Genomic DNA, 12299 nt, shown 5'->3' with positions numbered 1-12299 from the left:
ACAAACTGCTATTTAGAGGTTAAAGAATCAATAATCATAAAAGTTTAAACTTTTATGAACCACCATGCTGGGTCTATCAAGTTAAGACACTAACCGAACATACGAAAATGGCAGATATGGGCTTCTATTTCTACCATTTGAATACTTTTAAAAAATTGAAATAGGGATTCTAAGTCTTACGGCAGCTCAAGTGGCTGCAAATAGACTAAGGCCTTTAGGAAGTGGTCCTCCAAGCAGATTCCTAGAGTTTAAGTCATATTGCAGTATTGTCATTGCAAACTACCAAAAATAGAAGCCCATTCCAAACTACTTATTTTTACAATGTGATAAAACACAAACGGCCTAATTTGAAATTTGTATGTAACCCTTCATACACTAATTTCAAACGGGAACCAAACATACCGTTCATACTACAATCCCCACCTATAGCATACCATAACTAATTTGTGTACATAAAGTAGGCCTATCTATACTTGAGCAGAAGCACAAATTGGGAACTCGTATATAATGTATAAAAATTACATGAAATTCATATCATTTGTATAGAAGTCCATAGTAGAAGTAAATCGCATAGGGGAATGAAGACATCACCTGCTTGTAGACCTTCCGTGAATTTGTAGTTCAAATTCAAATTCTCTAAGTTCATTACTTCTAGCGTAAGACGACCCCACCCATGAGATACCATGTACATCCAATATGGTATGAATTAGCCTGTACAACAAGCAACCAAATGTTGTTAAGCATGCCAGTACTACACCCAATCGATATGTATAGTGAAAGCATTAAAGCGTAGATACTTACAAGCATGACTCATGTAAGTATGAGGCCTAACATCATCTCATAATTTTTGGTACATATTATCATACCTATTCCTTTGGATATAACTTGGGCCAATACATATGCTTTCCCAACCCAGCTTGCTCCCACAAAACATATACATATAACCTCCCATTGGATATATATTCTATATATATCTTGTCAATCCACCATCTTAGGCCAAAAATGCACCACAAAATACCACAAAAAAAATTCCCATATTTTTAACCCCAAAAAATATCCTCACTGAGTCTCTCGAAGAGACTCAATGAGGGACGGGTTCGCAGCTAAGATGGCCCTCAACATACGATCGGTTTCATTTTGTTTCTCCATCATAACCTCCATGTTTGCCTTCATTGACGCCATCTCACTCTTGGAAGCTTCAGCCTCTTTCTTATGTTTTTCAATCAAAGCTATATACTCTTTCTCTCGTGCCAAGGAGTGTTTTCGTGTAGACTCGGGGATCACCATCTCTCCCAGTCCTCTTGCATAACCCGGTCGATGCCCAAGTACCTCTCTGAATACACCCGCTGCTGCTTCATCAGTTCGTTTGTCTGGTTCTAAATTATCCAGCTTTCCTACCATATCCTTCTGCAATATGACATAATGAACCGATTATGAACTTATATGTCCTAATAATGCATTTTTATGATTCAATCTGATAAATATGTATTCCGTCATTGCATTTAACATACAAAATTTATGCTATAATATACTCACATAAATGTCTTCGGTAGCAGGTGTCACAAATTTATCTTTCTTCTTGGACCAGTGGGTTTCCTTGTAGAAGTCCACCAAATTTGCATTTTCAGCACGCTACATGTGTGTGGTACGTGTGCATGTAACATATTCAATCAGATAATATATTACATATGGCATGGAAAGGTTAATCCAGCTTAAACGACTATCCAAACAAATGCTAAACAAAAATTCTTGATCATATATGAGAGAAAGCATGGGGATATAGCATACCCCTTTCGTCAAAATCTACATCCTAAATTTAACATTATGTTAGTGTGTGGTTGCCATGACATGAGCTTTCAAACCTTATACCTTTTGTTCTAGCATCCTCACAAAGGATTTGCGACCAGTTGTGTGGTTAATTTTCAGCATCCTTCTATTGTCCCGATTTTTACTTGCTATTTTCTGTCATTGAAAACCAGCATTTTAAGCAAAAGTACATATAGTAATCCATATCCCATGAAAAGTCTGGGTTTAATGATTGAACACGCAGAATGCATACCTGGAAGGCCTCGCTACCCCATCGTTCACAGAGCTTAAACCATACTAGGGGGGTGACCAAACTAGTCCCAGTCGCCAATGCCTCGTCATGGCTGCCATATGACATATATATCTGATGTAGTTGGTGGTGGAAGGCATTAAAGCGCTTACGAAGCTGTTTAGTCACAGCCAATTGATGGTTCTCTAAGTCCCAATCCAATTCAAAATCACCCTGCATAGCCCATTAAAATTTAGGGTGATCACTTGTGAATTATATATAGTATAAATTTTTAATGATCAACATCAAAGTATAAAAGTCTTACCCGAACACGATCGATTAATTCATCCTTATGCTCTTGGGGTACATCACTCCATCTTGGGTAGCTCATGTTGCAGTGATGTTTAATGATCCAGCTTAAACGTGTTGTAAACATGTTTGCATTCTCGCAACATGGTGCTGTTTCTCCACTATTTATCTTCAACAACACTTTTCCATGCTTACGTAATTTTTCAAATTCAGTACACTTCGCCGGCCCGCGACCACGTCTCGTATGTGCCTGGTTGGATACAGGCACAGGCGGGACATCCTCACCTGTATGACATAATCACAATAAGGTTGCGTTAGGGGTCTCATTTGTTTAAAGCAATCTTACACAACAACGATATAGCCCATTAAATTCACCTCGTATATCATTGTCAACTATACCGATCTGATTACTTTGAAGAGGATCTGGTTGTTCCCTCGGGGAGGGTTCTCTGTTTGCCTCTGTCTCCAGACATGGGTTCGCACAAGGAGTCTCCAATGGAGGGCTTGGAGGTTGCGTTTCATCATCTGAACTAGCGTCTCCAATGCGGACTCCACGTGGCCTGCGTGCACTACATCTGTACAACATACCAGTCCTGGGACGGGTTCCTCGTACACTGGGCAATGATCTACCTGGGCCGTTTATGCTTCTCATTAACTCCATGGGTTGAGATGAGATTATGATGGATTTTGCCTTGAACACTAACCAAAAGTCTCCTATTTCCGTCTACCTGAGATTCAACAATAGCAAACGTTAATTACATGAAGCTATTTAGAGGAAACATAACCATAGCAACCATGCAATAAGATAATGCATTAAAATGTCAATTTGTGAAACTATATATATTTGCATGAAGTACCCTCATTAATACAGCTATTTCAGGGTCCACGAAAAAACCCAATGAAAAAGTTAGAAAAATTTATAATAAAGTGCAGTTTGCAACCCAGCATACGATCCAATCCATGAAGGCTGCCTCTTCTGACTCGCTGTTCACCTGGTTTCCAATGGTTGGCAGATGCCTATTCTGACTCCGTTTCTTCATCGGTGGATAGGTCCTCTTCATCTGAATATTCCCAATCACCATAACCATCTCCGGAACCAGATGGAACCATTCCATCATCAATAAAGTCTGTTGAATGTCTAGGCTCACCACCAACTGCCATATGGCCTCGTGCATCAATGTGGATAGGTTCTATATCAGTCCTACTAAGTGGAGTTGATACTGGATATGCATCACAATGTAAAAGTGGATAATCATATGATGGCTCATTTTCTTGATATACATCATCCTCACTTGATTCGTCATCAATATCATCTTGAACCCTTGGCATTGGTGGAATGTCATACACATTCCTATTATTATACTTCTGCACAACATACCAGTTCCCCTTCGACCTTATATCTCTAATGTAAAAACACTGGGAAGCCTGGCATGCCAACACAAATGGTTCATTCTTATACCAAGTTCTGTCCATGTTGACACTAGTTATATGATCGTCAACTCGTACCCCACGCTTCTTATCACTAACATCAAACCAATCACAGCTGAACAAGTACACTCGACGACCTCCCATGTAGTGTAACTCCACAACATCATTAAGAACACCATAAAAGTCTAAATTATTAGTATCTTCGTCACCAGTTACCAACACTCCTGAATTTTGTGATCGCCGGCGAAGTTCAAGCTGCTTCGTATGGAACCGTTTACCATTTATAATGCAGGCAGCATATGATGCAACCCAAGGGTCAGGACCACAAGCTAACGCATACAAATCAGCGGACACCCGTTGTGGGTTTCCCGTACGTTGGTCTTGAACCTACACAAATAGCGACCCAAAAATTTTGAACTTATACTTTCAAGTACATACTCAAAAGCAAGGTCGGGTTAATTATAAGTAGATAGAATTTAGTCCAATTGCTAACTTACACGTTGCTTGAACCAAGTTGGAAACTCAGTTTGATGCGTACGATCGACAGAATTTGGGTTTGACAACCTACATTTCTCATAGTGCTCCCTGCATTTGGAGAACACAATCGGCCAATCAATATTAGTTAGTTACGTAAAGTCTACGAGATAGTAGTAGGTCGTTTCGAAAAAGCACAAAGGAAGTCATGATTGCTTACTCGAGATAAGGTCCAATCTCGATACAGTTGTTAAGCACGTACCATATGGCTGAGGTGCGGAGTTTATCTTGTAATTGCACATTACGAGCTATACCCAATGGACGAAGTCTTTGGTTGAAAACTTTGAAACCATCTATAGTATCCTCTTCTCCACCATCAATGTTGCGGTCCGCTCGATTAAACTTCGTTTCAACATCTTGGAGATACATGGAGCAAAATGTCAAACACTCGATGTGAATGTAGGCTTCCGCTATTGAACCTTCTGGACGGGCTTTATTCTTAACATACCGCTTGAATTTGCCAAGATATCTTTCGAACGGATACATCCACCGATATTGAACTGGACCCCCGAGTATGGCCTCACCCGGTAAATGGACAGCTAGGTGGACCATAATATCGAAAAAAGAAGGAGGAAATATCATCTCTAATTTGCATAGAATGGTGACGATATCAAGTTGGAGCTGGGATAAGCGATTCACATCCAGGTTTCGGGCGCACAACTCTTTGAAGAAACTGCTAAGTTCAGTCAATGCCAATGCAATATCACTCCTTAAGAACCCCCCAACAACAATAGGAAGCAATCGTTGCAAGAAAACATGATGGTCATGGCTTTTGAGGCCAGTGATTTTGCAATCACGTACAGATACGCAATGTGTGATATTGGAGGCAAACCCATCTGGAAATTTAACCCGAGCGAGCCACTCACAGAATTTATTCCTTTCATCTCCATGTAATGTGTACAATGCACGTGGCATTGTAACACGTCCACCTTCAGACTTAAGATGCAATTCTTTTCTGAAGCCCAAGTTCTCCAAGTCACGCCGAGAATTTATATTATCTTTTGTTTTGCCAGGAATGTCCATTAAAGTGCCCAATAAGCTATCGGAAATGTTCTTCTCAACATGCATAACATCTAGATTATGTCGAAGCCGCAACATTGACCAATAAGGTAGTTTGAAGAATATGCTTTTCTTTGTCCAGTTCAACTGTTCTGCAGGGCGTTTTCTCTTCCCACAAGATTTTCCAAATTGGACATCTCCAAGCATTTGTAGTTGAGTTAAGAGACCTGCTCCTTCAACCCAATTTGGTGGCATGCGATAATCTTCTTTACCGTTGAACAACTCTTTCCTCGTCCTCCAAATGTGACCTGCCGGTAAGAGACGTCGATGTCCCATATAACACTGTTTTCTACCATACTTCAACCAAATAGAATCTGTGCTTGCATTGCAAGAGGGACATGCCAATTTCCCTTTTGTTGACCACCCAGAAAGATTTCCATATGCAGGGAAATCATTAATTGTCCACAATAAGGCAGCATGCAACATGAACATTTCCTTTGTAGAAGCATCATATGTAGGTACCCCATGTTCCCAGAGTTCAAGCAACTCATCAATTAACGGCTGCAAATACACATCAATGTCATTCCCTGGTGATTTTGGACCAGGGATAATGAGTGATGTCATGAAGAACTGGTCTTTCATGCATAACCACGGCGGCAAGTTATACGGGACAAGAATCACTGGCCAAATGCTATACGGTTTTGCTAGGTTGTTGAAGGGATTGAAGCCGTCGCTTGCCAGACCGAGCCTAACATTGCGAGCATCCCTAGCAAACCAACAATGGGCTTGATCAAATGTCTTCCAGGACTGAGAGTCAGCAGGATGTCTCATACTAGTCTCATCGAGTACCCGTTGCTCTTTATGCCATCTCATATCACACGCTATCTTGTCTGTCACAAAGAGACGCTGCAATCTTGGCTTCAAAGGAAAATGCCGAAGCACTTTTTGTGGGATCACTCGTGACCCATGTGTATTTGGCATCCAACGCGAAGCCTTACATATAGGGCACTCGTTAAGATCAGCATATTCCTTCCAGAATAAAATGCAGTCGTTTGGGCATGCGTGTATTTTGTGGTACTTGAAATCCAACCCTCGCTCCAATGACCTTGCCTCCTGATATGAACTAGGAAATTTAGCATCAGGAAAGGCAGACCGCAGAAGGCTTATGAGCATATCAAAAGACTTGATTGACCACCCACCAAGCGTTTTAATATGTAACAACTTCACAACGAATGAGAGCTTTGAGAATTTAGTGCAGCCGTCGAAAAGAGGACGTCGAGCATCCTGTAATAGTTGGTCAAAAGTTGAGTTTGGGGAGGGATGTGGTATTGATGGCTGAGTTGACGATGTAGTGTTGTCTTCAGGTGCATCTTCGAATGTGCCTGCTCGGATGTCATCTAACATACGGTCCATGTCATCAATGTACTTCTCTTCAACTCCAACCCCGGGATCAGTGTCGTCATCAATGATGGGGAGTGTTTCCTCCTCCCCATGAAATATCCACTGAGTGTAATTTGGATTGATCCCTTTTATGAACAAGTGAGACTCCACCTCAAATATAGGCAAGAAGTGGTTATTACAGCATATACGGCAGGGACACCGAATGCGATCACTTTCCTCACAATGGTTTTGTGCCATTGTGAGGAAATTTTTAACCCCTTCAGCATATGCAGGTGATACAAGTCTATCACCCAAATTCATCCAGCTTTTGTCCATCTAAATAAAAAGAAGACTCGTCAAATTCTGTTGAATGTCTCGGTGAAGGATGTTATGATAGGTAATTACGATATTCTATATACATATGAGATAAGAAAGTGTAAAGAGGGATTTATGAGGTACTGAAAATCACCGCTGGATTTAGCACGAGGAAGTGATCATGAATGTGGCGTTCAGACTTCTTACATCAATACATATTAATATTAATTTATGATATGACACAAATAGATCAAAGGACTGTGTAAATTGAAACTCACACAAGATGTAATTAGAGCCATAGATTTGTAGGGTAGGGGGAGGTATTGAACTTTATGCAAACTTATATAATGAATGTGTGGCTAATAACTGCATTTTTTTGGCTAAATAATAATGAACATTATAAAGAATTGATGGAGGTAATGGCGCCGTTTTCATTAAAATCAGATTCGCAGCGAACTTATGCGTCGGCAGAACATTTTGTGATTTTGCGGCGGTTTAATTCGCCGTAAGTCTCGTTAAAATCGATGCAAAAGTAAAAAGTTTTTTACGGCGAAAATTTTCGCCACAAATAAGCATAAAATCGCCACAAAAAAGGACAATAATACGCACGGGTTGGTAGCCGCGTCGACCAAACCTATCGCCGTAAATAATGACTTATTGCGGCGACATTTATTGCAGCAGACCAAAAATCGCCGCAATAGAGCCATTTTCTTGTAGTGGATACTGCTGTTTGTTTGTGCAGCTGCTGCAACTTAGTGGAATTCTCACTGTTTTCTTCTGTGGAATTCTGATGTCACACTATGCATGGCATAATCTTTCTGAGAATTCAAGAATCACGACCAGGTATGTATGAAGGGATTATTTGGGAGTGTTGTGACTGTAAAAGTCTGTAATTAGTGATGCCTGGTGCTTGGTTTATTGCCTCTTCTCTGCAGGCATCTATTTGCAACAATGTCATTTATTGCAGAAACATTCATATTTCTCTTTGTGGGAATGGATGCTCTTGACATTGAAATGTGGAGGATGACCAAATTAAGGTGCTAATTCTCTTCTGCTACAATTCAGATCATTCATATCACATATTACAGTTAGTTTATATTCAGATCGTCCAATTAAGTTTTAAGTTGATTTATATTGATACGAGTTTAGTGAAAGCTTGTATGCTCTCTCTCTCACACACACACACTATATAATATAATATATTCACCCATGCATTTTCCATGCACCTCCAATATCCCTTCTTAATTAGCACCCAAAAACAAATATGCATTTATAATGTTATTGGTTTTAATGGGTTTTATAGTTAACAATTACTGATCCCCTAGCTCTAGCTCCTTTCCCTTTCAAATTATGGTTCAAACAAATAAAAAAATATATTAGAATTAAAGCATTATGGATGGTACGTATGTGCTCAAAAGCCACAATATGCAAATGGAAAGTTTTAGGTATTAGTTGATCAATCAGTGATAGTTGATTCTGTGTATAAGGTAGTAGTACTGCTTCATATATATATATATATATAATAAGTTGCTCACCATACGTAATGCATGGACTATATATATATATATATATATTATAATGTATAAGTTTAGTACTATAAAATAATGTAGTACCAAATCAATTAATTGAAGATACCAAAGATCCCATCATCATCATGATCTCCGTTACATTAATACAATATTGTTTGACAATTAGCTCCAATATGGAAGATAAGATATAATATATATATATATATATATATATCATTATAACATAGATGATACCGCTCTAAATTATTTTTCCTTTAATAAACTTTAAACAAGATTTTTATTTCTGTTTGATGTATTATATTTTAGTTGATAAATTTAACTCTTTGCTATATATTATTTACTTTTCATTTAATTAGTAATTACAAAAATGGTCGGGTGGTGGCTTTATAGACTAAATATTAGAAGTGATAACACAAATATGTTGGGATAATTGATTCATATAGTTTAGCTTCATTCTTAAAAAGTAATAACACAAATAGCCTAGTACAACTTTATTCTTAAAAGTATATGTTTATAGATCATATACAAAGATAAATGTTTGGTTGATCACAAACAGAAATTAGAAATAGTTGTCATACAAACTGAAATACATACCTACTTATATATACACCCCTAATATATATTTATATAGTTTGTTGTGATAAATTAATTAATTGTAAAGCTTTTTATATTGTAAGATAAATTAATCTCTATATGCAGATAGTCAGTTAGTAGACTGTAAATCATAAGCAGATCAATTCTCGTTATCCCATTCCCTAGCTAGCTAGCTTCCCCCAGCCAAAGAATAAAAAGATGGCGGTACTGGTGGATACCTTAAGGCCAGTCAATTCTATATTTCCATGGAATTTTTCAAAACAAGTTTTTATTTCAATATATATATTTATAGCACTCGAATTTTAGAGGTTAATTATGCCTCAATATTTGATACAGAAAATCTCAATAGCTTAAGGTATTGACAAGTATTATAGCACTTGAAAAACCAAGGGAAATCCTTTTTTCTGCTCAGCTCATGTTTAATTGGCCACCAGTACTAGAAAGAACTTGAGTTCCCCCAACTAGCAAGAACATAGATATATGAATATTAACTACAAAAAGACAACTATAATGATGATCATATTCGAAATACCCTATAACTAAATTTATACTTGTGGGGTTTTTAATTGAAGTTATGATCTTGATTATGCAGTGAAATTGTGGACAGTACTGTGCTAATAGATGCAAGTGAATTTTCCCCCAAAAAGGGCCATAAATGCTACAAGAAAAAGGCTCTTTTTTTTATTGAACATCACCGGCGATTTTTGCCAACTGCTAATATCTACAACTTAGACCAGCACATATAGAAAAGGCAGATATACAAAAATTAAACCTCAAGGAAGAACATAGGACTGAGATTGACAGTGTAAAAAAATTATTGTACAAACAAAAATTATACCTAAAACGAAGAACATGGGAATGAGAAAATTTAGATAAGAAAATATACTTGAAATGTAATTTAGATAAAAAATTATCACTCAGAAACCAGAATGCATAAGCTAGAGATCAACAAATCCATTAAGACTGCAACTATGTTCGACACACTCTTAATCAGTACCCACCAAAATGCATAATTTTTGCAATAAGCAGCTCATGCGAGGATGAAGGGGGAGAGCAATTTCTTAAAGGGAACCACTTACAAGTGTCGATGGATGATCTCGACCGCCGATATTGGCCTTCCCAAAACAATCACTCGGAAACGGACCGCGGGAAGGCACTGACTCCGCTGCTGCTTCAAGTCTGGAATGAGGGGCCTGGGAAAGGGTTTTTGCTCCAGAATCGCCGGGCGCGAACAATTACAGAGAACAATTTGGTACGCCAAAATGGGGACGAAGGAAATCGGGATTTGGGGGGAAATAGGGATTTGGGGGGAAATCAGAAAATCGATGGAGGTAATGGCGCCGTTTTCATTAAAATCAGATTCGCAGCGAACTTATGCGTCGGCAGAACATCACACGATTTTGCGGCTGTTTAATTCGCCGTAAGTCTCGTTAAAATCGCTGCAAAAGTAAAAAGTTTTTTACAGCAAAAATTTTCGCCGCAAATAAGCATAAAATCGCCGCAAAAAAGGACAATAATACGCACGGGTTGGTAGCCGCGTCGACCAAACCTATCGCCGTAAATAATGACTTATTGCGGCGACATTTATTGCAGCAGACCAAAAATCGCCGCAATAGAGCCATTTTCTTGTAGTGCGCGAAATTCTCTACCAATCACTTAAAATCTTTTTTTTTTTTTTTTTTTTTTACTTTTTCTTTCACCATTTTTTTAAACTATTTAGATATTTTTTTAAAAAAAAAAAAAACATATTCATTTAAAAATATTTACTTAATCACTATGTAAAAAAAATTAAACAAAAATTACGGTGGACGGTTTCGGTAAAACATTTCTGTGGGCATAGCATTTTCCTATTCGAAAACGACTTTAAACGACGCCACACCGCCCAAAATAAAAGATAAAAAAGAGTTTAAGCTTTGAACAACATGCTTGACGTTTTAAGAGTTGCCCCTGAAACCAAAATATACATCCGATCGAAGGACGATGCTGCTCACATGAGTTACTTACCACAAGGTTTTTGTTTGGTGACTTGGTGTCGAAAGTTTTGTTTTCCATTAATCTCGCTCAAAATCTTCTTTCTTTTTAATTTCCACGCATTACAATTGTCATGGAAGATGGCGTTTTGATTTGAACGCGTACTGTTAGGCAGTAATGTTACTCTTACATAATTGCTGCTTAGGCTATTGATGTAATTAAGAGCAATGCTAATCACATGGAAAGTAGCGGTTATAGTAGCCACGTCGCGGTTACAAGCTTTCATCCCCAAGTGCTTTGCTAGACCTTACTGCAGGCCGAGCCATGTACAAACAGTACCAGTACCCCCACACGACGTGTTCATAAGCCACCGGGGTCCCGATACCAGAAGACACATTGCAGGTTTACTCCACGACCACCTTCTCATGCGGGGGCATAGGCCTTTCATCGACTACCGAAACTTGAAAGCTGGTGACAAATTGTCCGAAAAGATTGATACCGCCGTTCGAGATTGTAAAGTTGGTGTCGTAGTGTTCTCGCCAAGATATTGCGAGTCCTCCTATTGTCTCCATGAATTGGCTTTGCTAATGGAGTACAAGAAAAGAGTTATACCCATCTTTTATAATGTCAAACCGTCCCAGCTTCGAGTTGGAGACGACGTATCCAATGGACGTTGTGTTTCAGAGAAAGAGCTTGAGAGATTCAGCACAGCACTTGAAGAAGCTAAAAATATCGTTGGACTTAGCTTTGATTCATCAAGAGGGTCCCTTTCTATTCTTTCCCCCTTTATCTTATTTTCAGTGACGGAACAAATATTTCATATATTTTGTTAATATTGGTTCGTTGAAGAGAATGTCTCTAATACTGCTCCATCTTTTTTGTTTATTTTTTTTTTCGGTTTTCAGATATTGGTCAGAGTTCCTACGAAGTGCTTCTGATGCCATCATAGAGCAGCTCGGCCAGAGCTCCTGAAAGTGTTTCAATAATCTCGTATGGTACTTTTGTCGAAAAATCCAGTTTCTGACTAGATATCTCTATCCCGGACCTTCTCCCAGCCCCTACAATGTTTTTTTTTCCTTTCAGTTGAGCAATTTTTTGAATGTAGTTTGGGGGGTTGAACCCCAACCTTGGACCTCGTGGTCACTAAGAACCAGCAATGTTATAAATCACAAGGAATAATGGGATGCTGTCAGCGACAACTCCAG

General features: G+C 38.6%; 3 protein-coding genes across 3 annotated transcripts; 1 reads left to right on the top strand and 2 right to left on the bottom strand.

Annotated features, from left to right (window-relative positions):
• Positions 1-1059: 1059 nt before the first annotated feature.
• Positions 1060-3027, bottom strand: LOC121247400. The gene is made up of 6 exons (XM_041145756.1): positions 2720-3027; positions 2361-2629; positions 2060-2269; positions 1870-1962; positions 1537-1632; positions 1060-1407 (listed from the first exon to the last, which is right to left on the bottom strand). Exons 1-6 carry the CDS (start codon positions 3003-3005, stop codon positions 1060-1062), a joined length of 1302 nt encoding a protein of 433 aa, XP_041001690.1. The 5' UTR covers positions 3006-3027.
• Positions 3028-3361: 334 nt separating this feature from the next.
• On the bottom strand, positions 3362-7021 carry LOC121247399. The gene is made up of 3 exons (XM_041145754.1): positions 4467-7021; positions 4270-4357; positions 3362-4159 (listed from the first exon to the last, which is right to left on the bottom strand). Exons 1-3 carry the CDS (start codon positions 7019-7021, stop codon positions 3362-3364), a joined length of 3441 nt encoding a protein of 1146 aa, XP_041001688.1.
• Positions 7022-11321: 4300 nt separating this feature from the next.
• LOC121247398 (TIR-only protein-like) lies at positions 11322-12066 on the top strand. Its single transcript, XM_041145753.1, has 2 exons — positions 11322-11857; positions 12000-12066. The coding sequence occupies exons 1-2, from the start codon at positions 11322-11324 to the stop codon at positions 12064-12066; spliced, it is 603 nt and encodes a 200-aa protein (XP_041001687.1).
• The last annotated feature ends 233 nt before the right edge of the window (positions 12067-12299 follow it).

Source organism: Juglans microcarpa x Juglans regia, chromosome 1S (assembly GCF_004785595.1).
Source record: "Juglans microcarpa x Juglans regia isolate MS1-56 chromosome 1S, Jm3101_v1.0, whole genome shotgun sequence".
Lineage (NCBI taxonomy): Eukaryota > Viridiplantae > Streptophyta > Magnoliopsida > Fagales > Juglandaceae > Juglans > Juglans microcarpa x Juglans regia.
The sequence above is the reverse complement of the archived record's forward strand: the minus strand, read 5'-3'. Positions and strand labels throughout refer to the sequence as shown.

What these genes read in the sequence shown, in the direction of transcription:
- LOC121247400 (XM_041145756.1), bottom strand. Translation starts at nt 3,005, where the DNA reads ATGGAGTTAATGAGAAGCATAAACGGCCCAGGTAGATCATTGCCCAGT. An exon ending in AGTTGACAATGATATACGAG is followed by an intron (nt 2,630 to 2,719) that starts GTGAATTTAATG and finishes TATGTCATACAG; the next exon opens with GTGAGGATGTCCCGCCTGTG. An exon ending in TGAGGATGCTAGAACAAAAG is followed by an intron (nt 1,633 to 1,869) that starts GTATAAGGTTTG and finishes ACACACATGTAG; the next exon opens with CGTGCTGAAAATGCAAATTT.
- LOC121247399 (XM_041145754.1), bottom strand. Translation starts at nt 7,021, where the DNA reads ATGGACAAAAGCTGGATGAATTTGGGTGATAGACTTGTATCACCTGCA. An exon ending in GAGATTGGACCTTATCTCGA is followed by an intron (nt 4,358 to 4,466) that starts GTAAGCAATCAT and finishes CTCCAAATGCAG; the next exon opens with GGAGCACTATGAGAAATGTA. An exon ending in CAACTTGGTTCAAGCAACGT is followed by an intron (nt 4,160 to 4,269) that starts GTAAGTTAGCAA and finishes CTATTTGTGTAG; the next exon opens with GTTCAAGACCAACGTACGGG.
- LOC121247398 (XM_041145753.1), top strand. Translation starts at nt 11,322, where the DNA reads ATGCTAATCACATGGAAAGTAGCGGTTATAGTAGCCACGTCGCGGTTA. An exon ending in AGCTTTGATTCATCAAGAGG is followed by an intron (nt 11,858 to 11,999) that starts GTCCCTTTCTAT and finishes TTCGGTTTTCAG; the next exon opens with ATATTGGTCAGAGTTCCTAC.